General features: G+C 38.9%; 2 protein-coding genes across 2 annotated transcripts in view; both read right to left on the bottom strand.

Moving 5' to 3' along the window:
- LOC140150908 (uncharacterized) overlaps positions 1 to 27637 on the bottom strand; it is a 67856-nt gene that overhangs the window by 7323 nt on the left and 32896 nt on the right. The gene's annotated exons all lie outside the window — the stretch shown is intronic.
- LOC140150907 (uncharacterized) lies at positions 21255 to 24804 on the bottom strand. Its single transcript, XM_072173064.1, has 4 exons — positions 24349 to 24804; positions 23636 to 24244; positions 22944 to 23323; positions 21255 to 22833 (listed from the first exon to the last, which is right to left on the bottom strand). The coding sequence occupies exons 1-4, from the start codon at positions 24790 to 24792 to the stop codon at positions 22350 to 22352; spliced, it is 1917 nt and encodes a 638-aa protein (XP_072029165.1). The 5' UTR covers positions 24793 to 24804; the 3' UTR covers positions 21255 to 22349.

Here is a 27637-nt window from a genome sequence, read left to right as displayed (position 1 = left end):
ATGATGCACCAAAAACAAATTTTTACACAATAGGCCCAGGCCTAATAGGCCCTACAGTCCCCATGCAAATGGCTTCATATTGGACCTTCATTTTGAAAAATGGACAAGTCTTTTCTTTTTTGCTTCTGCTATGGACATCCACGTGTTATTTTTAAAACAATTGTTTATATTATACAATAATTGTGAAAACTTTTCAATGGCTTCAATTAGGCTTTCGTTTCACCAATTTGCGGCTGTTTCAAACTAAAATAGTACCCAATAATAGTGCTAAAATTGATCAAAAAAATGACAAATGGCTTCAATTGGGCCTTCATTGTCCAAAGGTTTCTCACCTCTATTGCCCCCGGACGCTGGTTGCCTTGATATATCAGATTTGTAGCCCTTTTGTACTTATTAGCCAATATTTGACCATTTTCGTCAAAGTTTCTCCCCTTAAAAGTTGTCTTTCCCCACTTTGTTCACCCTCTGAAAAAGTGCTTGCTACGTCACTGCCTCTAAGGGGTCAATAACCCTCTCAAACACCCTCTCCTCCCCCACTTTTCTGATAGTGTAGACGTCCCTGTTGGTGCCACATGCCACGGATTCGCCGGTTATTTGTCGGACGTTGAACGATTGAATATAAAACGCCTGCAGGATTATTAGCGGCCACAACGCATAGCGAGACGAACGGGAATCGGACCCCCAAATCCGGTCATTTGTCGGACGTTGAACGATCGGATATAAGACGCCTGCAGGGTTATTAGCGGCCACAACGCATAGAGAGACGAACGGGAATCGGACCCAAAATCCCACCGAATCTTCTGCCGGACTGGTGATTTTTCCACCGAATAAAATATTTTTGTATTCGGTGATGTACGTTAATCCAGTCCGTCGTATAGTGTGACAGACCTATAACACGAAACGCATTTGGCGGATGGTAGCAGGACATAAAAAGAACATAAAACGATCATTGACGAACAACAACGGATTTACTAAAATACCATCCGTTTCTTGTACGGAAGACCTATTCGGTGTAGTGTGACAGCTCTGTAAGGAAAAGAAACATTATTTTTTGTTATTTTCATTTTACCTTTACTTTCAAGATGTTTATTCTCTATCAAGACAAAAACATACAGATTTGTAGGCGGGTTTTTCAAATGTCATAATGAAATGCGCTTGGAGTCGATATGGCACGATTTAGGGGAAAAAGTTTGGCACCTTTTTTTTGGACAACATCTTAATTCATCACTTTTTTCATCACTTTGAAAAAACAAATTCTGAAATGCAATCAAAAAATATAAGGGCATGGAATAATAATAATAAATTTCCCAGTCCATGCGCTAAAGCAACATTGTACATTATGCAGACAAAAAATCCGAAGTAATTACAAAAGCTTCTTTTTTTCATACAAAATAATGTGAAACATAACAAATGAAAAATTTGCGAAGTGATGAAAAAAATCCTCACTTTTTTCATCACAAAATGATGGAAAACATTAGAAATAAAAAAAATATAAAAGAAATTAAAACAAATCCTCACTTTTTTCACCACAAAATAATAAGAAACATAATTAACAAATAAAAAATTTGCAAAGTGATGAAAAAATTCTAATTTTTTTCCTCACAAAATATTAAAAATCATACGAAATTCAAAATGTGCAAAGTGATGACTTTGTTCTTCACAAAATAATAAGAAACATAACAAATGAAAAGATTCCAAAGTGATGAAAAAATTCTCACTTTTTTCCTCACAAAATAATAAGAAACATAGCAAATGAAAATGTCTAAAGTGATGACAAAATTCTCAGTTTTATCCTCACAAAATAATAAGAAACATAACAAATGGATAATTGGTGAAGTGATAAAAAAATCCTCACTTTTTGCCTCACAAAATAATAAGAAACATAACAAACAAACATAGAAATGAAAAACATAGAAATGAAATATTCTAACTGTTTCCCTCACAAAATATTAAGGAACATAATAGATGAAAAACTTCCAAATTGATGGCAAAATTCTCACTTTTTTCCTCACAAAATAATATGAAACATAAGAAATCAAAAATGAGGAAAAAGGTGAGAATTTTTTATTACTTTGAAATTTTTTGATTGCTTATGCTTTTTATTATTTTGTTTTATAAAAACATAAGAAATGACAAATTCTCACTTTTCTCATCACAAAATAATAAGGAACATAACAAATGAAAAATTTCCAAAGTGATGACAAAATTCTCTAAAGTGATAAAAAAATTCTCACTTTTTTCCACACAAAATAATAAGAAACATAAGAAATCAAAAATGAGGAAAAAAGTGAGAATTTTTTATCACTTTGAAATTTTTTGATTTCTTATGCTTTTTATTATTTTGTTTTATAAAAACATAAGAAATGACAAATTCTCACTTTTTTTCATCACAAAATAATAAGAAACATAACAAATGAGAAAATTCCAAAGTGGTGAAAAATCCTCACTTTTTTGCTCACAAAATAATAAGAAACATAACAAATGAAGACTTGGCGAAATGATTAAAAAAAACCTTGCTTTTATCCTCATAAAATAATAAAAACAACATAAGAAATCAAACAAATTTAAAGTGATGAAAAAATTTATAATAAAAAAACATAAGAAATCAAACAAATTTAAAGTGATGAAAAAATTCTCACTTTTTTCCTCACAAAGTAATAAGAAACATAAAAACGAAGGGAAAAATTTGTAAAGTGTTAAAAAAAACCTCACTTTTTCCATCACAAAATAATATGAAACATGAAAAATTTGCAAAGTGAGGATTTTTTTCTCTCATTTTTAACTTCCCCTAAATCGTGCCTCAGCTGACTTAATGTAATGTTAGAAAGTTTGTTTGAACAGAAAAAAAGAAATTAAAATGACGCAAAAATCAACCTTATTTAAGTCAGTTTCAGATCTGGTGCCTTTACCGTGCATTGTGTGCTCTCATTCAAAATACATGGTGCCTCGTGGACAAATTACGAAATTGGGTATCGCAGCAAAAGGACTCATAAAAATTAAACGGTAGTCGCGATTCACTTCATATATTCGCAGAAGGTGACTATTGAGTGTGGCTTTTATAGAATCTTTCAATAATTGGAAAGTTCGACTTGGTTCTTGGATAAATATCGATTCTTTGCTCTATTGCACCTTTTTAGCCTCACCCTGTACTTAGTACAAATGTCATTCAATAACACGGTAGTGTTTTAATGAAAAATACCCGAAATTAAAAATTACCGTTTACAGCGATCAATGGTTAAGCAGTTTGTGACACGTAAAACCCTTCATTTCACGTGACACGTAAAACCCTCATTTTGAGGAGCACGTGTGGTCGAGTGGATAAGGCGCCCAACTCGTAATCCATAGGTTGTGAGTTCGAGCCCCGCTCGTGCCAACGTGTTGTGTCCTTGGGCAAGGCTCGTTGCCTACTGGGGGATGGGGTGAGGTTGGATTGGATGTTTTTATAGTTGTTTGTTTCAAGGTTGCAATATTGGCGCTGATTAAGCTGCTGCCTGCAAATTGCATTGTGTCTGTTTAGGTGTGTTAAGGATACGATACATGATTTACCGACAAGTGACTCATTTCGGATTGTGATCATGAATTTTGAAGAAAAAAAAGTTTCCACAAGCTTCGTTGGGACTCGAACCAGCGATTCTAAACTTCCTTCGATCACGCGTCTAGCGCGTAACCACTCGGCCACCGTGGCAGTTGAGCGAATGAGTGTAATGATAAAAGATAAATCTCATAATGCCATCTTTAGCCTTTTGTTTACTAAAAAAGACGCGTTTTGTAAAGATAGATTAGCCGTTTTATGCATAAATAGCACGAACGTTTGGGAAAGGTTTCAAACAAATAATAAAGACACTGATGTAATGATGAAATTGCGTAAGTCGGGAATTATCTGCGTCGCAATGTTTTGTTTTGGATTTAGGAATTTGACCTTAAAATTTACGACTTCATGACATTATCATTCGATATCAACAAAAGATATTTCAACACTATATGTCCTCATTCATTCTCTAGAATGTTTTGTACATGTATGTGAAATAGCTTCAACATTGGTTCGCTGCATAATGGTAAAAATAACCTTGACCTAAAAAAAAGGCGAGAGGTACCATATTTACGGATTCAGGCAAAAATTTAAAATTGATATAAAACGTTTGTTTTTTGATCGATTACAAAAATTATTTTTTGCCGTATAAAAGAAATTGTATCTGGTACGGAAGCATATTAGTGCCAAAAAAAAAAAAATTAGAAATATTATTGCGAATATTCGCAATAATTATTGCGAATATTCGCAATGTTATTGCGAATATTCGCAATAATTATTGCGAATATTCGCAATTGCGAATATTCGCAATAATTATTGCGAATATTCGCAATGTTATTGCGAATATTCGCAATGTTATTGCGAATATTCGCAATGTTATTGCGAATATTCGCAATAATTATTGCGAATATTCGCAATGTTATTGCGAATATTCGCAATGTTATTGCGAATATTTGCAATGTTATTGCGAATATTCGCAATGTTATTGCGAATATTCGCAATAATTATTGCGAATATTCGCAATGTTAATGCGAATATTCGCAATAATTATTGCGAATATTCGCAATGTTATTGCGAATATTCGCAATAATTATTGCGAATATTCGCAATAATTATTGAGTATAAAACTATCGACAGTAGATAGCTGGTGCAAAGTGTGAACATACCACTATCTAGAGTAGATAGTGTGTGAGTAAAAACCTTTCTAAAGTAGATAGCAAAGTATGAATAAAACTCTCAACAGTAGATATCAGGTTATAAGTATGACAGTAGGCCTATATATAGCAGATATCAGTGTGTGGGAATAAAAGTATCTTCAGTAGATAGTAGGTGTGATTATAAAACTATCTAGAGTAGATAGCAAAGTGTGAGTATAAAAGTATATTCAGAAGATAGCAGGGTATGAGTGTAAAACGAGCTAAAGTAGATGGCAGGGTGTGCGTATAAAAGAATCTTAAGTAGAGGAAAAGGTGTCTGTGTAAATATATCTACAGTAGACAGCAAAGCATGAGTATAAAAATATGTAGAGTAGATAGCAGTGTGTGAGTACAAAACGTTCTAAAGTAGATTTCAAAGGGTGAATAAAACTCCCAACAAGTAAAAATCGGGGTGTGAGTATTTATAGTAGATATTAGAGTTTGAGAATAAAAGTATCTTCAGTAGTTGGCTGTGAGTATAAAAGTATCTTCAGTAGATTAGAGGGCGTAATTATAAAACTATCTAGAGTAGATAGCAAAGTTTGAGTATAAATGTATCTTCAGTAGATAGCAGGGTATGAGTGTAAAACGAGCTAAAGTAGATGACAGGGTATGCGTATTAAAGAATCTGATGTAGATGACATATCTAGAGTAGATATCAGGGTTTGAGAATAAAAGTATCTTCAGTAGATTGCAACATGCAAGTATAAAACTATCTTCAGTAGGTAATAAAGTGTGAGTATCAAACTATCTATAAAGTTATAGAACCGTGACGCCGAAGCATGAAACACCGATTGCATTAATAAGTAGGCCTACATAATCAAACTGGTGGTGTGATTATTGCGAATATTCGCAATAATTATTGCGAATATTCGCAATGTTATTGCGAATATTCGCAATGTTATTGCGAATATTCGCAATGTTATTGCGAATATTCGCAATAATTATTGCGAATATTCGCAATGTTATTGCGAATATTCGCAATGTTATTGCGAATATTCGCAATGTTATTGCGAATATTCGCAATGTTATTGCGAATATTCGCAATAATTATTGCGAATATTCGCAATAATTATTGCGAATATTCGCAATAATTATTGAGTATAAAACTATCGACAGTAGATAGCTGGTGCAAAGTGTGAACATAAGACTATCTAGAGTAGATAGTGTGTGAGTAAAAACCTTTCTAAAGTAGATAACAAAGTGTGAATAAAACTATCAACAGTAGATATCAGGTTATGAGTATGACAGTAGGCCTAAATATAGCAGATATCAGTGTGTGGGAATAATCTTCAGTAGATAGTAGGTGTGATTATAAAACTATCTAGAGTAGATAGCAAAGTGTGAGTATAAAAGTATATTCACAAGATAGCAGGGTATGAGTGTAAAATGAGCTAAAGTAGATGGCAGGGTGTGCGTATAAAAGAATCTTAAGTAGATGACAAGGTGTCCGTGTAAATATATCTACAGTAGACAGCAAAGCATGAGTATAAAAATATGTAGAGTAGATAGCAGGGTGTGAGTACGAAACGTTCTAAAGTAGATTTAAAAGGGTGAATAAAACTCCCAACAAGCAAAAATCGGGGTGTGAGTATTTATAGTAGATATTAGAGTTTGAGAATAAAAGTATCTTCAGTAGTAGGCTGTGAGTATAAAAGTATCTTCAGTAGATTTAGAGGGCGTAATTATAAAACTATCTAGAGTAGATAGCAAAGTTTGAGTATCAATGTATCTTCAGTAGATAGCAGGGTATGAGTGTAAAACGAGCTAAATAGATGACAGGGTATGCGTATTAAAGAATCTGATGTAGATGACATATCTAGAGTAGATATCAGGGTTTGAGAATAAAAGTATCTTCAGTAGATTGCAACATGCAAGTATAAAACTATCTTCAGTAGGTAATAAAGTGTGAGTATCAAACTATCTATAAAGTTATAGAACCGTGACGCCGAAGCATGAAACACCGATTGCATTAATAAGTAGGCCTACATAATCAAACTGGTGGTGTGATTATTGCGAATATTCGCAATATTATTGCGAATATTCGCAATAATTATTGCGAATATTATTCGCAATGTTTGCGAATATTCGCAATGTTATTGCGAATATTCGCAATGTTATTGCGAATATTCGCAATAATTGCGAATATTCGAATATTGCGAATATTCGCAATAATTGCGAATATTTTTGCATTTTAATGAAATTATTGCGACTCACGTCACCTGCTATTACGCAATAACTTGCATGTTTATCTACTGAAGCGAATATTCTTATCATCTAATTATTGCGAATATCTACTTTTTGCTGAAGATATTTTATTCACTTTGCTATTTCTAGAAATCTACCCTCTAAATTACTAGAAGATACTTTTACCACACATACTTTTTATTCTCAAACTCTATATCTACTATCTATAACCTGATTTTTACTTGTTGGGAGTTTTATTCACCCTTTGAAATCTACTTTAGAACGTTTTTACTGCATGCTACATATTTTTTGCTCATGCTTTGCTGTCTACTGTAGATATATTTACACAGACACCTTGTCATCTACTTAAGATTCTTTTATACGCACACAATAATACCCTGCCATCTACTTTAGCTCGCATAATTTTTACACTCATACCCTGCTATCTTCTGAATATACTTTTAATATCACGGTTCACACTTTGCTACTTTCTACTCTAGATAGTTTTATAATCACACCTACCCTGATATCTACTGAAGATACTTTTATTCCCATACCCTACACTACTGATATCTGCTATATATAGGCCTACCGTACATATTCTCAAATATACCTGATATCTACTGTTGATAGTTTTATTACACTCATGCTTTTTGCTATCTACTTTTTAGAAAGCTCGTTTTTCATACCCTGCTATCTTCTGAATATACACTCACACTTTGCTATCTACTCTAGATAGTCTTATGTTCACTGATACTATATATTACCGCACTCAGCTATCTACTGTCGATAGTTTTATTCACACTTTTATACTCAATAACTCTAGATATTGTTCACACTTTGAATATTCGCAATAATTATTGCGAATATTCGCAATAATTATTGCGAATATTCGCAATAATTATTGCGAATATTGCATAATGCGAAATCATAATCACACCAGTTTGATTATGTAGGCCTACTTATTAATGCAATCGGTGTTTCATGCTTCGGCGTCACGGTTCTATAACTTTATAGATAGTTTGATACTCACACTTTATTACCTACTGAAGATAGTTTTATACTTGCATGTTGCAATCTACTGAAGATACTTTTATTCTCAAACCCTGATATCTACTCTAGATATGTCATCTACATCAGATTCTTTAATACGCATACCCTGTCATCTACTTTAGCTCGTTTTACACTCATACCCTGCTATCTACTGAAGATACATTGATACTCAAACTTTGCTATCTACTCTAGATAGTTTTATAATTACGCCCTCTAAATCTACTGAAGATACTTTTATACTCACAGCCTACTACTGAAGATACTTTTATTCTCAAACTCTAATATCTACTATAAATACTCACACCCCGATTTTTGCTTGTTGGGAGTTTTATTCGCCCTTTTAAATCTACTTTAGAACGTTTCGTACTCACACCCTGGTATCTACTCTACATATTTTTATACTCATGCTTTGCTGTCTACTGTAGATATATTTACACGGACACCTTGTCATCTACTTAAGATTCTTTTATACGCACACCCTGCCATCTACTTTAGCTCGTTTTACACTCATACCCTGCTATCTTCTGAATATACTTTTATACTCACACTTTGCTATCTACTCTAGATAGTTTTATAATCACACCTACTATCTACTGAAGATTATTCCCACACACTGATATCTGCTATATATAGGCCTACTGTCATACTTATAACCTGATATCTACTGTTGATAGTTTTATTCATACTTTGTTATCTACTTTAGAAAGGTTTTTACTCACACACTATCTACTCTAGATAGTGGTATGTTCACACTTTGCACCAGCTATCTACTGTCGATAGTTTTATACTCAATAATTATTGCGAATATTCGCAATAACATTGCGAATATTCGCAATAATTATTGCGAATATTCGCAATAACATTGCGAATATTCGCAATAACATTGCGAATATTCGCAATAATTATTGCGAATATTGGCAATAATATTTCTATTTTTTTTTTTTTTTTTTTGCACTAATATGCTTCCGTAAGGTTGAATAAATGAACTGCAGTTAATTATTTAAAAACAATACAAAAAAATAAAAAGTTTGACATTTTGACGGTGTCTGGAATGTAATTTTAATTTTTACTGTAAACATGGTATGTGTTACCATTACTCAAAGCCAAGTCCGAAAAGTAAAAATTAAAATTCAGTTGCAATGAGACTTTAAATTAACATTTTGTCATCTGGATTAACATGGGAGGACAATCACTAAAAGCAATATCCATTTTACTGTACCGCGTATACAAAAATAGTATGGCCTTGGACACACACAATGGCTTAGTGCTATTGCGGTTTGGAAAATTACTCCCTAAAAATATCATTGATTAATGTTTTGCTTCAACTAGTTTTAGGGAAGGGTTTCATTCGTTGTCGACGGAATTAATTTACTTGCTAAGAAAGATTAGTATTTCAGCTAAATGGTGGTAGTTCCTTTACTTCAATAGGCCTATATTTACTGATTTATAAGCGATCTTCAAAAATCCATAAAAACAGTCAGTAACTCTTAAACAAAACAATTTTTAATTTTATGGACCAGATGTTAGCCTCGGAAAGGCTTCACACACCATATATTAAACATTTAAACAATTTGGATAAATGAAGCATATGAAGAAATTCATTTAATGACATGGATGTTTTCTAAAATTGGCCAAATTTGAAGCGCGCCCTTTTCAATTCACTGTTATGCTTGCATGCACAGTGTAGCAGAATTATTGTGCAGCCACTGTGACATACCTATTATTAGGCGTTGACGCAATCATCAATGCGGGAAGTGTAAAACCATAGTCGCCACTCGTGCACTTGTTTGAGTCCACGGTTATTCCGAAAACAGCCTTCAACCCTAAAATCAGAGGTCGGGTTTGGGTTGTTACATGCAAATACAAACTAAATATATCATGAAAAAACCAACCAAGAGGACTACGAGACTTATTCAGAGCCAATCTACATTCTGTTATTTACAAAAGCCTAAAATCGCATCAAAAACGCCAAAATACAGTCACAAAATTTATAATATTACTAAATCACCAAAACGAATTGTAACGTAGGTATGCAGAAAAGAGTTGTATTAGCAATAACAAAGTATGTGCAAAAAGATTTGTCTTTGGTATGTCGCTTTTTTGAAATATCACCAAAAATTTTGGAAAAACGGCCCAAAATTTAAAACAAACACGAACCTTCCAAAATAAATATATATTAATACTCGGCGGCCAAGTCGCTACCTGTCGCTGTGATTTGGGGCAACTCGTTGCTTCCCTTCTCCAGATACGTGTACTTCAAGGTCGCTCATACCCCACGCCTTAATGAATGAATAAAATGGTAGTTTTTAGATCTCTTTCATTTTATAAAGCACTTTGAATGTATTATTTTTTTCTTTATGTGCGTTTATTGATATTTGAGACCCTATCATGTATATTTAATGTTCACAGTGGTTGAAAGAGGATTGAAGTAAGAAACAAAGGCACTAAAGACTCTTTAATTTGCTTAATTGCACACAAATCGCTTAAAACCGTTATTGCAGACTTGTGAAGTCCATCTTGGATTCAGTTACGCCTTGCGGCCTTTCGTTTGAGGGCAACTATAATTAGCTTTATACTAGGGTCCACCACTGTGTTTTCCAGATTATGAGACAATGAGAAAAGTCGTTTTTGTCCATGGTATTCGTAGGTAAACTTAGCGAAAACGTCAAAAGTTACCTTCGAATAAATCAATTTGGACACAAATTACTCAGAAACCAGAAGGTCGGTAAACGTTTAAAATGAAACACACATGACAGCTGACAAATCCAAGTATGTATCCCCTTCTAATCTTCTTCGAATCTGATTTTTCTTTCAAATGAGCAGACCGTCGTCTATTTCAGCACATATTTTCAACAATTAAGCCGTATTCAGTTTTGCATGGTGGGCATGTATGTGAATTCGCAACTTTCACTGACATATGATTTGATAGCAAACATACAGGCCTTCGTTATGTACCAAGGTGGGCATTTGCATGAATGGCGATGTTTCACAATACAGTCATGATGTCAAATTGTATTCGTAGGTAACATTCGGGTACCGAAATGTACCTACGAATACTTGCTTTTATTGTTGACATCTCAGAAATATTTAAACGCAGGCTATTGAAACTTGGTAAAAAAAATAAAAGAGTGTATTACCCTGCACCTATTGCTTAACTATTGTTTACTATTCTCTCAGTTTGTAGAAATGACACAGCTTTTAACATGTATTCGGAGGTAATGCATATTTTAACCAAACCTACCTTTGTGCCATTTAGAATTTCTGGCAGCTAAGCACAATAATAAAGATGTTCGAATGCAATGCATTTCAGTATTGGACATATCAAAGCTTGTATCAATTGTGCATTTATTAGTGATTTCAATTTTTTAAAGATATATCTAGTGCTATGACAAATTGTATTCGTAAGTAATGTAAAAAAATACCACTCAAAAAAGTATCACAAAAAAAAATCATAATTATGTACAAATATGTGAAAAATTGAACAGGCTATCTTTGAATACACACCTTTCAGGAAATCAATTTAGATTCAATCCAATGACTTCTTTTCATAACTGATTTAGATGTTTTTAAAAACACATTAAGAAATATTTTGAAAAAATGGGTAAAAATAGCATGTTTGGGGTCTCTATGTCTAAGTTTTTCACAGAAGGGAGTCTTATTATATATGGCGCAAAGCGTATGATCAAGGCGAATAAACACAATACAAAAACGAATGCCAATTCATTAATACTGTTAAGTTATGGCCCTGAACAGGGAAAATAAGATAACTGGGGGCTAACAATACTAAACCAAAGTATCGACAAAGAATTTATTAACACAATGTTGAGCCGGGGAATTATTCGTGTTACACTTCTTGATTTATTCTATAAACGAATAAATTTTAATACAATGTTGTCAGGTAATAGATAACAAAACAATTGAACATAATAAAAGATATTGTGACTGACGGTTGACGACAATGGTAGTTGGTGGACAGTTCTCAAAGTTCATAAAGTTCCTTATCACAGGAGTTGTTGAAGACAAGATCTGGATGAACTCGTTGCAGTTGGCCAACTGTTGTAGATGCAGCGTACAGTAGAATCACGAATGTGCTTTCGATGATCACGATGACATCCAAAACAGGGAAAACTCTGGCAACTGTGGCAAAAACCAGAAGAACATAAATACTTTCGAGTGGTTACAGCTGAAGGCTGGAAAACTCTTCTACATATAATATTAATACAAATTCTTGATGAATTTCAGTAGAGACAAAGTATAGATGATCTTCTCTCCAAGAACTTTGAGATGAAACTGACCATGAGATATTGATATTCATTCAATCAATCAACTCATAAAATAACCATGAATTAGCATTTCTTATTTTGAAAGAAATTATCCAAATTCAAATATAATTAAGGCTATGGCATATTTCTGAAGAGCCATAAATCATTGCAAACTCATATCTCATGCAATTGATCAAATTAAATTGCTGACATCATATACAAAAGAAAATAATAAGTGACCACTAATTAATAAGCAACTAATTAGTTAAATAATATTTCTAAACTACGTCAAATGTATCAATTAAATGATAACATTAATTGGTAAAGTATTCACGAAGAACAATAGTAAGATGTTCTCTTTATCATGTTATAATATCTTTAACAATAGTGCATGGTATGCATCCGGTCATAGATCTACGTAAGTCCATTCATAAAATCACCAAAACATCAAGGACATGGTATAAATAAGTAAAGAGACTTGGCTGGAGCATCATACATCCACTCAAAAGGCACAGTTCGAAAGCATTAGAGTGTATCTGAACTATTTAGTGACCCTGGCTGTCTTTGGTAGTGTAACATCATGCCCAGGTTAACTCAAGCATGTGAGGTGAATGTACAACTACTGAACTATGACAATAGTGATGAGAGTACATTAAATGGAAGAAACAAGTGTCTTTTGAGACTTCTGAGAAAAATGACTAATGGTCAGGCTTATTCTGAAGAATGATCTGCTTTATGCCTTGCTATGACCGCATACCTACAATACACATTGAATTGCCTGTGTTTCTACACAGATAGCTTGGACATAAATCATTGGGTCCTCGGACTAATGAAGTGAAACCAGTTCGACATTCCAAGAGCCAGTCTCCCAGGACACAGTTCAGTAATCTGTGCAGGTTTATAGCTCCTGTTCATCAACAATGCGTGTCATGGGTATCATAACTCATTCCTAGCTAATACTAAGGTCATGACAGTGTATACCTAGTGAATACAGGTTAATGAACTGTGTCATGGAGATGAGGCTATTTAGGCACATGTTACTACATCGACATGCAGAAGCAATATAATCAAAGTTTACAAACTTTAAAATAGCAAAGAACTAATTAATTCTTCATCCCCAAAGGTGTCAAATCACAATTATGTATTCCAAAGTAAATTAGATCTGTTCGACTCATAGATTGTTGTAACAAACAATTATACCAACTCAATAATATTAATAAACATTGCTTCGGTAAATCAAACTTAAATCTACTTAAACATAATTAATTATCTACAAAGATAACAAAAATACAATCATACCTGTGGCAAAAACCAGAAGAACATAAATACTTTCGAGTGGTTACAGCTGAAGGCTGGAAAACTCTTCTACATATAATATTAATACAAATTCGTGATGAATTTCAGTAGAGACAAAGTATAGATGATCTTCTCTCCAAGAACTTTGAGATGAAACTGACAATGAGTCATCTCACAAACTTGTGAAGTTGCCAGAAAGTTTCTAAAACCAAAGCTTTTAGATGAAGTTATGACTCATCAGATAGATTTAAGAAACATATAAACTTTTGTAGGTCTGGCATGCTTGCCACATTAGATTAAATAAAAAATGTAGGGGGGTCAATTTTCCTGATTGTTACACCTTCCCCGCCTTTATGAAATGTCGTCTCGATATTTGCCTAAATTCGACATACAGGGAATGTTAGTAGGGTAAATGACGAATTAGTGTGTTACGACATGACAGAGAGTGGTAGCAAGCTGTGCAAGAAGATCCTTGTCCGCTTGGAAGAGGTCCCTATTCTGCACGAGGAATTCGGCCTTCAGCATCCAAGGTTGTGTAACCTGAGCAGAATATGTGAGTCTATCAGGAGGCTGCACATTTCGCTTAGGCCGACTGGGTGGTAGAGGTTCAGGTTGTTGAGATTCCTCGTTGCTCAGTGATATTTCTTCTTCATCTTGCTATGCTTCTACCGCTGATACATCTGTCAAATTTGACGAATCTGGTCCTGAAATTTCTTCAGGTGACCTGTTTGTATCCGTTGTCGGGTGATTATTGCTTGGCAGTTGGGGACGCTCCGGTGGAATAAACACTGGAGCATCTGGTCGTAGAGGTTGATTATGGGAGGTGTCTGTGTCTGTTGATCTTGGAGATGTTTCCATTGCTGTCTGAGGTATTTCTGTATCCTGTGGAACTGGAAGCAACATGTCAGTGCTAGGGGGTGGCAGAGACTGATAAGGCAATAACATATTACGGTGTAAGGTGCGCTCCTTACTACCACCTTCTGGTCGGACTACATATACAGGGATATCTGGATTGACCTTACGGATGACCTGATACACGTTTTGCTCCCATGCATCCGCCAATTTGTTCTTGCCCCTCAGTCCTACATTCCGAACTAACACTCTGTCCTTGGGCTGCAGCATGGAGTCACGAACCTTAGAGTCATATAATTCCTTATTTGACTTGGCTGACTTACTTGCTGCTTTACTTGCTTTCTGGAAAGCAAAGTCCAGTTGCTCCCTAACTGCACTGGCAAACTCGTGATGAGACCTTTGAGTTTCATCCCTCGGTTGAATGCCAAGGTATACATCTACAGGGAGCCTCGGGTGTCTCCCAAACATAAGGTAGAACGGCGAGAAGCCAGTGGAGTCGTGGACTATTGAGTTATACGCGTGAACCAGCGGAGCAACATAGGACTTCCAGTTAGACTTCTTCTCACCAGGGAGAGTACCTAGCATCTGTAAGAGGGTTCTGTTAAAGCGTTCACATTGTCCATTCCCCTGCGGATGATATGGGGTTGTTCTGGACTTTGTGACATCACAGACCTCGCAGAGCTTCTGGATTACGACCCTGATCAGAATGAAGTCTAGCTGGGAGTCCGTAGTGGTAGAAGTAATTTTCCACTAGAACTCTAGCCGTGGTCTTGGCAGTTTGATTGCGAGTGGGGATGGCTTGATCATACCTTGTGAAATGGTCTGTGATCACAAGGATATTGCTGTAGCCACCCACAGACTCTTCCAATGTCAAGTAGTCGATACAGACTAACTCCATATGCTCAGTTGTCTGTATATTGACCAGTGATGCTGTTCTTTTGGTACCAGGTTGTTTCTTTTGCCGCTGGCACCGATCACAAGTTCTGACTTTGGTTGCAACACGTTCTGCCATCTTTGGCCAAAAGAAGCGTGATCTTACTAACTCCAAGGTCCGGTCTTTCCCAAGATGTCCAACATAATCATGCAGTCAACGCAGTGCTGTCTCCCGCATGCTTTTAGGCAGAACTACTTGATAGACAGTGGTACCATCTGGGCTCATCCGTTTACGGTGAAGGGCTCCCTCTCTGAAGCAAATGCGATTCCATTCCCTGAGTAAGATCCGGACTTCTGGCTGTTCTTGCTTCAGTTGAGTGCCCTTTGGGTGTGTCCCTTGTTGCTTGAGGTTTACCACTCTGCCTACAATGTCATCATCAGCTTGAAGCTCCACCCATTTACTCATGGTGATAGGGGACATGGCCCCAGGCATGACAGGGGGTCTACATTGGTTTCAGACATGTTTGCTTGGGATAGTGCCTGCGCAATAGACTGACCCAATTGATGGTACTGAATCAGTGCTTTGATGGCATCAGGTTGGAGAAGTTCTGGTTGAGTGTCATTGTCATTAGTACATGTAAGCTGTGGGCGTCGAGATAGACCATCAGCATCATTATTAGCTTTGCCTGGCCTGTATCTGATGGTAAAGTTGTAAGCAGACAGTGCAGCCAGCCACCTGTGACCGGTAGCATCCAGCTTTGCTGTGGTTGTCACATAGGTCCGAGGGTTGTTTTCGGTAACAACCTCAAAGTCATTTCCATAAAGGTACTCATGGAACTTCTGTGTGACAGCCCACTTCAAAGCTAGGAACTCCAACTTATGAGCTGGATAGTTCTTTTCACTGTGGCTCAACCCCCGACTTGCATATGCAATAACACGCTCCTTGTAATCCTGGAGCTGGTAAAGTGCTGCTCCCAGCCCTTCTCCACTGGCATCGAGTGTGTACGATGAAAGGCTTAGAGAAGTCAGCATATGCAAGTACCGGTGGTTCCATCAGTCTAGCTTTTATAGTGTCAAAAGCTTCGCAACATTTGGCCGTCCATTCCCATGGTGGTGGGGTATTGAGAGAGGGCTTCTTTTTGCCTTTCTGTTTCTTTGGGCGTCCACCAGTGAGAGCATTCAATGGCTTTGCAATTTGTGAGTAACCTTCCACAAATCTCCGGTAATATCCAGCAAAACCAAGGAATGATCTTAGCTGCTTGACATCATTAGGCTCGGGCCATGTACGCAGGGCTTCAGTCTTCTCAGGATCAGTGGACACACCTTCGGCTGATATCACATGTCCAAGATAGTTGACACGATCCCTAAACAGCTGGCATTTAGATGGTTTGAGCTTGAGACCATACTGTTTAAGACGCTCAAAGATGCTGTTAGGCGCTCAAGATGCTCCTCAAATGTCCTTGAGTACACGATAATGTCATCCAAGTAGAGTAGACATTTCTTCAGATTGAGGTCTCCCATGCAGTGTTCCATCAACCTCTGGAAGGTTGCAGGTGCATTTGTCAGGCCAAATGGCATTCGGTTGCACTCATAGAAACCGAGCGGTGTCGTGATTGCAGTCTTTGGCTTGTCCTTTTCGGCTACCTCAATCTGCCAATATCCACTCTGGAGATCGAAGGATGAGAACCATGGTGTGAATCGAGGGTCTCTTCTATCCGGGGAAGCGGATAGGCGTCTTTGATTGTCCTTTGGTTCAGCATTCGGAAATCAACACAGAATCCTAGGCTACCATCCTTCTTGCGTACCAGAACCACTGGAGAGGCATAAGGGCTATGCGACTCTCGGATGGCCCCAGCATCCAACATCTCCTGGAGATGTTGACGAACCTCATCATATTGTGAAGGTGGGATTCGTCTGTGACGTTGCTTAAATGGAGACGTTTCATTTACCAGGGGGATCTCATGTTGGACGGCTGTGGTATGTCCCAAGTCTGATTTGCTGGTGGAAAAGACTGGAGTCCAACTCTTCAGAAGATCTTTGACATGAAGAATCTGATGGTCAGTCAGGGAGGAATCTTTGAGGTCCACTGACTCGTCTGGAGTGACCCGTTTACTGCTATCAGCAGACTGATCTTTGGTACTGGTGGTTGTCATCTGCTGTTGTTGCACATTCCTGGTGGGAGTCCCAGGGGGATCACCAATCCATGAACTTGTGTGCAACTCACAGAGTACTGTCCTTGGATGAATGGTGACAGACTTATTGGACAGGTTGTGTACCAGGATGGGGACGTCCTCGCCGGGCTTGACACTCACTAAGGCTGGGTTTATGGCCAAACTTCCAGGAAGACTGGTTGATGTTGGTTCCAAGATTGCAGTGTATTCAAGTCCACCAGGTCCAGATTTTGCAGAACCACCAAGTAGTGTGACCTGATTTGCCTCTACTACTACAGGGTTGACATTGGTAGACTTGACATTGCATATTTTGCTCTTCCGGAAGAAGCGATCTTTATTGGCTGTGCATCTGTAGGCTATGGTCCAGGCAGATGAAAGTGTCATCTTCTGCAAGAATTTGATGCCGTTCTTCACGATACAGCTGTTCTTGCAGGACCTGATCACATTGGTCCCAACTACTACCGGGACTTGTTTGGTGTAGTTGGTGTCAGGTACAATCAATGCTAAGACAGCGTGATCTCTTTCAGGAGCAACACCCTTTCCCACAGACGTTATCACCTCAACATATCCCAGGAATGGAACATGTTGTCCAGCAGCTCCTTCGATCTGAAGGAGATCGCTTACCGGTTTAATTTCAAGGTCTGCAAGATGCTGCTCGTGAAAGTTCTCTGCTATCGTGGTGACCTGTGAGCCAGAGTCAACCAGACAGCGGCTAGAAATGCCATTGATTGTAATAACACTTTCATTTGCCTCCCCTACCGAACGACTCAGGAGATTATTGGTGGTTTTGGGCTGCTTGTGAGAGTCCGCGCCTACTGCATGCCCTCTGCTATCGGCGCGGGGCAGTTTAAAGACTGCCTTGGACAGTCTCTCCTGACGTGTCCAAACTCTCTACAACGCCAGCACCTCACAGGTGGGCGAGTCCTTTCGTTGGAAGAAGATCCGGGTTTGACTCCCCGAGTCGCTGCAGGGGCGTCCTCCTGGACTTTTGATTGCACCTGGTGGGACCTTACGGTCTTCGCAGGTTGACTCCTCTGCCTCGACTCTCGAAGATCCTCTTCCACGTCCCGGCATTTTGGACGAGATCATCGAATGGTATGCCTGACTCGTGTAAATACCTAATTGACAACCTAATTTCACTTCTTCTGAGACCTTTCCAGAAGACCTCACGCAGCGTCCCATCACGGTCATCTACGTGAGCCCCTCTGGTAATGGCCATATTTAGAGCAATTTGCAACCTTCTGGAGAACGATGCCACGTCTTCGTCCTCAGTCTGGGTGGAAAGAAATAGCTTCTGCAGCAGAGAAATTCCTTTCTCTGCTGACCCAAACGAACTTCTCATCGATATCATGGTCTCTGTAAGGTTCAGGTCCCCTGACATCGACAAGAAGAATGTAAGAGCTGGGCCCTTCAGAGACTTCCTGATTTGATTATGCATCAGGTTCTCTGAAGTACCCCTCTGCAGATGTCGCTCAACCTCACGCACCCAGACCTCGAACGAAACTTCTCCATCACGAGGTGATCTTTCTCCAAAGAAGGAGGGCAAGGTCGGCGGCTTATAATGGACAGCCTTGAGTAGACTCTCCATCTGCTCCATGGACAGATTCAGTGGCTGTTCTGTAGAAACTGCTGGGGCTGTAGGGACGGTCCTGGGTGGTGGTTTGGGAGTTGATGTAGCTATGGGCGGGGCCATTTGATTTGGGATGCTGACGTCCAAACCCAGCTTCTTTAAGGCGGTAACATGATCAGTAGACTTCGGTTGTATATATAAATGCGCATTTATAAATGCGCACGTGACCAGATGGCCAGCGCCATATTTGCATTACATTTATTTATTTATGTATTTATGCGACGAAAACGAAAACCCTGTTCTATTTTGAACAAATTGGGAAACACATTTTTCCTGTACAAATGAATGCCGACCCCAAATTTCGGAAATTTCAGGACAATTTTTTTTGTATTTTCTCAAATTGAAATTTATTTACAGATTTTTGTGATTTTTGGGTTATTTAAATTTTTTTTTTAAATACCAACCGACCGACCGACCCTACTTGAAAGGTCCGTTCGCCCGTAGAACAGGATTTCTCTCTTTCTCGCCTTACTTATAATTTTATAAATATTATTTGTCCCTCCCCTTCCCCCAAAACCACCTCCCCCCCCTTTTACACTCATAAATTTATTGTTTTTTGCTAACTTCCCTTCCGTGTAAAGTAAAACTTTATAAGCCGGTTGAATCAAACTGAACAAAATTGACGTATACAATTACAATATACCATGATAATAATGTGTATGACGAGATCTAACTTACTAGCTGAATAAACCTCAAACCATGCATTACAAACGTGATTGTACGTCATATTGTCATATAACGTATGAGCGTGATGTATAGTACACGAGTCTTGCTCAACATCTTCCAGCCGGGATGATTAGATCATGTACAGTCATCTACGTGTTTATACTCTAAATTGTACGTCAAAGGGTGACAAAGGGTGTACAGATTACCGATTTAGCATGGGGGACACAAAAGGTGCTTAAAAACACATTTTGAATTTGTTTTTTACCTAGCTGGGGGTTTACACCCCCACGCTAGGTATTGTAACCGTTCGGGTTCTTCCGCTGGAAACAAACCATTGTAATCTTCCCGTTTTCTTCCGCTGGCAACTAAGTGAAATTGCACATGTTTTTTTAGTTACCCTTTGAGTATGAAACCCTGACTTGATGCTATGTAAGAATTATTTGACTAGTTTAAGTTTGTGTTGCGAACTACAACAAAGTGAAATTGCACATGTTCTTTTGCTCATCTATCAGGGCACAGTTCTTGAACCCCAATATATTTGTATATTCATTGAATAACCTTTGACAATAATGGGTACAAAAACTCATACCCTGTTCTCAAAATGCAATTATCATCTGTTCGTCATCCAAGCCCAGGGAATGTGTGTATGAGAGGATTGATGGCTAATATGATTTTGGAAGGGCTCAGAGGGAATTGAAAGGTTATTGCAAAAAACTTGAATAATAGTGACAGTGATTGGTGTACACTCTAAATTAGAAAGACTTAAAATATTAGTTGAGACTTGTAAATTTTTAAGTCTTTAAAGATTTATTTTACGCGGGGTTGGATTTAAATTTTACTTTTGGGATCGGGAAATGAAAATCTATTTTTAAATCTTTCGAAAGACTTAAACATTAAACCAATGGTTGGTGATAGCTGGTGACGGTTGGTGATGGCTAGTGATAGCTGGTGACGGTTGGTGATGGTTAGTGATAGCTGGTTATGGTTGGTGATGGCTGGTGATAATTGGTGATAGTGATTGGTGACGGTTGGTGATGGCTAGTGATAGCTGGTGATGGTTGGTGATGGCTGGTGATAGCTGGTGACGGTTGGTGATGGCTAGTGATAGCTGGTGATGTTTGGTGATGCCTGGTGATAATTGGTGATTGCTTGAACTTTATGAAAGAAGTAGTCCTGACTTGGTATTACTGCCGTGAATATACGTATTACTTGATAAGAAGTCACACAGACTTGTATTTTAATATCGATATTTAAATCCCCATAAAGATTTATATTATTTTGAAATAAATCCCAGATATGCTTAAAAGTAAATCTTAAAGGACTTGAATATTAAATCCAATGGACTTGCTGTCACTTGCATTTTTAATCTTTCAAGGATTTGACATTTTAAGTCTAAGGATAGTCTTATTTTTTAATCCAAAGGTTTTGTCACTGATTACAGTCCGCATCGGATTTAAAAATTAAATCTTTCAAACTTGAAAATAAGTCTTTGAAGTCCTTGTGGGACTGAAATTTATAAAACTTTGTAAAGACTTATTTTAATCCTATATTGATTGGTCCCTAACTAAGTTTTGAAAGTAAGTTTTTTGGATTTGAATTCATATCCCTGTAATTTAGAGTGTAGTAAGCACTAGTTAAAATAATGGCATTCAAGGTTAAATGTCAATGTAGTGGAGTTTCAATTATAGCATGGGAATAAGAGAATTTCCATAATTTATAGTGGTGTTTACAGGGTATGAATAATATGTCCTGAAACTGTGGCACGAGAAACATATAATATGGTTTATGAAAGCAATGCTGAATTTTAGGGAAAAGGGTTTAGTGTAGTCCCCAGAGGGGGTTCCCGTTCACCCAGTGCTTTTTTTTTCTAACTTACATTTTTGTAATCCTGAAGGTGTCTAGTAAACGAATTTTGGTGTTCCCAAAATTAAATATTGTCCCATGGGGTTCCTTTGGCGGCCATCTTGGCGGCCATCTTGGATTCCGTCAAAATTCAATTATTGACATAACTTTTGAACTAGACATCATAGGAAGACAAATGACGCCATTTTTCGGGATAATGTGGACATGAGCAATCAATTAAAAGGGTTATTTTCATGATTTAAACATGTTGAATACAAGGAAACTAACAAAATGTGATAAATCAACTAACTCTGAAGTCCCTTGACATGCTAATAAATAGGGCGAAATGACAAAATATGAGTTCAATAAATGAAAGAGCTAGTATCTGTACTACTATACTATTATCATCTTGCGCGACACGACTAGCTATTGAAGTGGTAAGTAAACTAATTTCATTGAATATCACAAGGCCACCATCAATCATATTCCGTGATCAGAGATACACAAATTTTAACCTCTGCTCTATCGATTCACTTTTGTTACTAAAACCTTGGCCTTTCATGTTTACTCGACTCCGAAAAGCCATTTGGGAAAATTTGTTACGCTCATTGCCCTTACAAGATAGAGTCTTTTCATAGAACAGCCATGTCCATGTATCTACACATAACACTACATAGTTAAACAGGTTATCTTGAGCAGAGAAAGGCTCTAACTGACATTTTGTTCTTGATACAATAGCTAGTAGGAACATATTTTGAGAAGAGCAGTACAGTATTCACTGAACATTCCATGCTAATCATCATCATTAAAAAGCTGCCCATAATCAATCTCCTCTTCCTGTTCATCCTCCATCTCTTCCTGTTCATCCTCCTCCTCTTCCTCAACAGTTACTAGCAAGTCAATGAGGGAAGGGGGAAGGATAGGTGCACATGACCATATTGGCTCCAAGATGCCCTCCTCTGTCTTCTCCCATCCTTGTCCAGGATCATAGGGCTTGGGGCTGTAGAAGGTCGTCTCCTCAGCTCGCTTGTAGAGGGCAAGGTGGTGGTTCACACGGTTAATGTGTGGGATAAGGTTGTCTCTGCATGGTGGAAGGCGGGAGAGATCCACCTTAGATTTGCACGTCAGTCGCTCGTCATCCCCCATCATATTCTTCAGCATGATGCTGCGTACAGCATTAACAGACTTCTCCCGGGCCCGACCATACATCAAACACGTAAATGCCTCAATATCATCCAACACCTCTGGCTCTACAGACCACTCATCACCAAGTTTTCTGAAAAACAAAATAAACATATTATAAAATCGTACTGTACTGGCACTTGTATTTTGGCAATTACTTGATTGTTGGAAAGCTACTAATTGTCATAAGGAAAATACTCTCACCTGAAGGCTGTGTGGTACTTGGGATGGCTCTGCAACTTCGTCAGGGGTACAACCTTGCCCTTGCCCTTGAAGGCACTTGTTACATCTTCCCCGGTGAACACATACAGTCCAAGTACAGTGGTGCAGTAGTCAGCTCCCTTTGACTGTGCCAGTTCACTTACATTCACAATCTGACGATGCTTCCCAGTTCCTGTGTCCAGGTAGATGGCGATAGGGATGGAGTTAGCATGGTGCAGGAGGATGAAGAATATGTCGGTGTCTGGCGTCCTCACCACAGCTGATTTGTACCCCATCTTTGCAGCATACTTAAGATACAGCACAACTCGGGTGTCTGTCTCCTCCTGGTTCGACTCCAGTTCATGGATTTCACGCGACGTTACCTGAAAGACGTCATTATTCAAGTTGTGATTATAATATTGGGCACTATTCTGTATTGTGTTTGGCTAGTCCGACCCAGATCAAACATTACTATAAATAATATAATTTTCAGGTATCCTGCAATGTGCAAGGGGTTCGTTTTTTATACATCGTTGATTTATGATTTGTATCCACTTTTTTCAATGACCTTTGCTATAGTTTAGACTACGATCATGAGAAACAAGAAAGAGGATTAAAATGGTGCCCTTAAAGAGCTGGACATTTGGTAAGACATGTTAACATAATATGCATCACTTGAATTTCAATATACTCACATTACCATTTGATGAGTCCAGCTGGTATGCTTTGCCCTCAACCACTACCACCGCTGTGCCACTTTTCTCAAGCCGAGAGGCCGCTGCCTGGCTGTCCCATACACGTAGCAGTAGTTTACAGAGCTGTGTCTTATTCGCATCGTTGGTCAGGAATAGTTTGTAATCATACGGCTTCCTTGTTGCCGGTCCCTCTACGATATACCGCTGGGAGACGCCACGACGCAATCTCTCCTGGGCCTTGATGGAGTCCTCTAGGTAAGAATCGGTTGAGAAGACAAATTTCTTCGCCACCATCTGATCTAGAACTTGGAGACAAATTTGACCAAACGTTGGGGGGATGTTCATCAGGGCGTGGAAAAGTGCATTACCATCCTGGATGTATAGGGCGTCTTCTGGGTAAGGGACATCCTCAGGACCATCTTCCATCAGGAAATGAAGAATAGTAGCCTTGTTGGTCTTATTGAAGAACCCGTCGGCCGTGCCGAGGCTGTGAGGAACAGGGGTTAGAGAATAACGCATCAGCTCGTCAAGGTTAAGGGGCTCATCCTGGTTCTGTGACTTGATGAGTAACGTAAAACCTAGGTCACTTTGCTCACGGTACTGGATAACCTGCAAAGATGAAATTGGAAACAATTCTCATGCGTCACTTAATCATGTATACACTACTACAACATTGATTTATTATAGTTATATACGATTATGGGTTCACATACCTTTCCCTGTGAGGCAGTGAGCTTCACTGACTTGTTACAGGCCTCCATGGTCTTCAGCTTCTGCCTCTTGATTGGCTCAAAGAATAGAGCTTCAGAGTCCTTCATCAAGCGATCTTGGATGAATGCTTCCTTGGCCTCCTTACCAACTGCTTCAGCACGGAGCACATCAAACTCAACCTCTGGGGAAACAGGAGCACCAGATGCCAGGATGTACAGGCGGTCCTTGTCGACCAAGGAGAAAGGATTGACAAAGTTGCGAATAGCGGTGATGGTACGCTGAACGGCATCTTCAGACTTCTTGATTTCAGCTCTCTCCAGCTCACGGTGTTTCCCGGCCTTGGGACAGTCTGGGTCATCGATGAGGCCACACATCTCAAGCATCTTCTCAAAGTACTGAGCCCGGGTTGATGTCGTACGGCACCATCGTTGATAAGCACCGAACATGGAGAAGAGACCTACCACGCCACCTGGAAATAAAAAAACAACTTATACCTTAAACCGCAACGTATATATATATATATAGTAATATCACGATATTATGTACTGGTGAAATACAGGAAAATATTTAGGCGAGTCATGGAATTTGGCGGATAATTTTGGTCAGTTTCTCTGTCCATGCCACCCTTGACTCGGGTAGTATCAGTAACACAAAATAGGTGCATACTAGTATTTCTGTACCTTGTGACTTGGCGAACTTCATGAAGGTCTCCTCGCTGGTCTTGTCCACCGCACAGAGAGAACCAGGGATGAGAGACCGCGCCACCGCGATTCCACCTATCTCCAGGAGATCCTTGGCGCCAGGGTGAGACAGGTCGATATTTGTCAGAAAAGCATCATACCACGTCAAGTATACCACGTCAAGTATGCAATCGTGCATAATTATTTCATCACTGCTACTAATGATGAAATCAATTATAATAGTTACTCAATCATTATCATTATATACTTCTCTACTCTAGTATTTTATAAGTCTTGAATTTGAATTACCTTGAGTAATTTTGTCCATCGTAGGCAAAGAATAGGTCTGCCATATCACTGTTGCACTTGTGGAAGAGGGCCAAGTTGTTAGTCTTCACAGAATACTGCAACATTAGAATCAGACGGGTATGATCTATCACCCGGAGCCAGAATGTGGCGGTCTTGCCAAGGTGACCAGTGCGTACCTTGTCTTCATATGCGACATACTTCTCAAGCATGGTAAAAGTGGAGGGGTCCTGCAACGCCAGGTCGAGGGTCTCACGAGTACATGTCTGTACGAGATTTAGCAAGGCCTTGGGGTTGGCGACCTCAACGTTCTCCTCCTCAACGAATCGCTCAATTAATAACCGCTCCATGGCTTCACTGACTGTCTTGAGGCAGAACAATGCTTTTGCATATGCCTTCCCTGTCAATACACTAAGTAGGCAGCCACTGGTAACAAGATCGGCCTCAATAAGGATTTCAGAGTAGCCTGAGCCCCTGCATTTGTGACCAGTCACCATGCCGATGTAGTTCATCCCGGTGTGGAATGGTCCTGGGGTAACCACATGCTTCTTATAGTCATCTGGGAATTTCCAAATCCAAGGGAGGGCTTTCATGCAGCCTCCAAGGTCGAATGTGTTGAGCACATACTCCTGACCCACTTGCATTGTGGCATCCTCTGACCGCTTTAGAAGCTCCTTGATAGTCGAGTATTCGGTGAAGGGGTGATGGATAGGGGTGAAATAGTCGATAGTTGACTTTCTTTGGGGTTTCACACCGGTAGCTGAGATAAAACCACCAAACCCTGGGACAGGTTGTTTCTCCCCACTGCTTCCTACCAACCGCGCAAATGACCAGACACGATATTCTTGGATGCATGTTGAGTACATTTCGCTGTTTATCATGGGTGGAGTGAACACGGCTCCCTCGGGAAATTTAGGCCCGACTCGGCTACAGATGTGAACAGGAGCTAGGGTCTCTGGTGTATCTACCTTTAGGGAGCGCGCCTTGCTTCGCTTGTAGAGAGGGAGAATCCTATCCTGGTTAGTGGCATCAAACCCGGGTTTCACGTCTTGTATCATTATCCCACCGGTGCTGTTTACCACGTTTGAGCCATGGATATTCGTCATTGTTTTGTTTAGATTTTCCCATTCGAGATGAAACACGTCGTTTCCCTCGCCGGTAATGATCTGCGGAGTAAGGGATGTGGAAACCTCGTCAAGAGCCTTGGCCAGCGCTGTCTCAAGTTCTAAGGCAAAGTTATATGTCTCACAGTGACCCAGCTTACTGATGATCGTGGTGAGTTGTTTGCTTCTGTAGAGGTGCCGGATGCTGGTACATAGTAGTATGTGCTTTGGTAGTTTCCAGCACCCCTTCGTAGCAGCACGGCAGATATCCTGGAACAGTAAAGAAAGCAATTAAACATTGTAGAATTACAGCACCCAGCATGATACAAACTGTGAATATTAATATTACTAGAAATATTTGACAGATATATTATTTAAATAAGGTCAGCAAATATGCGAGTAAAGTTATGACATACCTGGCCTATGGAGAGCACAATTCGTTTCGTATTCAGATCCATGCTTCCATCACCACCGATGACAAATTCCATGAACTTCATGAGGTCAGGTGGGAGGAGTTCATCTGATGACTTGACGTCAAGGTCGTCAGCTGTAGGAGGCCAGGGAAGTGGCTTTGACTTGTTGAATGCCTCCATGATTATACCATGAAGAAACAGGGCCACGTCCTTATACTTATCTTTGGACCCCAGCTTATATGCATAAGTCACCGCGTCTGCGACAGAGATGCTGGCACTGTAGACCAGGAAGTAGGTGATATAGCCTTTGTCACCTGGATGAAACTTGGCAAAGGCTATCGAGTCATGAATATCGTGGTTCTCAAGTCGGACCTTCAGCTTCTCACTTCTGTACTCTGGATTGGGGAAGCCATTTCTTTCCAACTCTTGTATGTACAGAAGACGCAACGATGTAAGTAACACAACTTCCTTCTGCCCAACAACTCGGTCTTGAATGAAATCAAGGACAGCAGTGAATGCCTGCAAATGTGCAGCAGCTTTACGATCCTGCTCTGTTTCAATGCCACGGTTTGCTTTATCACGCAGGTAAGTTGTGTACTTCGTGTTGAATGAATTGCGACAGGAATAGTGGAAATTCGCCTCTCTTGCAAACAGGTCCTCGCCTTGCACCATGCTATGTAGACGATGCAGTCCTAGTTCTAGTGCCCGAGGCTCAATCTGTTTCCAAGTAGGCTCCTTAAATGCTCCGTCTTTGTCCTTGAATACTGGGAATTTGATGCACCTCTCAGT

Source organism: Amphiura filiformis, chromosome 4, assembly GCF_039555335.1.
Source record: "Amphiura filiformis chromosome 4, Afil_fr2py, whole genome shotgun sequence".
NCBI lineage: Eukaryota > Metazoa > Echinodermata > Ophiuroidea > Amphilepidida > Amphiuridae > Amphiura > Amphiura filiformis.
The sequence above is the reverse complement of the archived record's forward strand: the minus strand, read 5'-3'. Positions and strand labels throughout refer to the sequence as shown.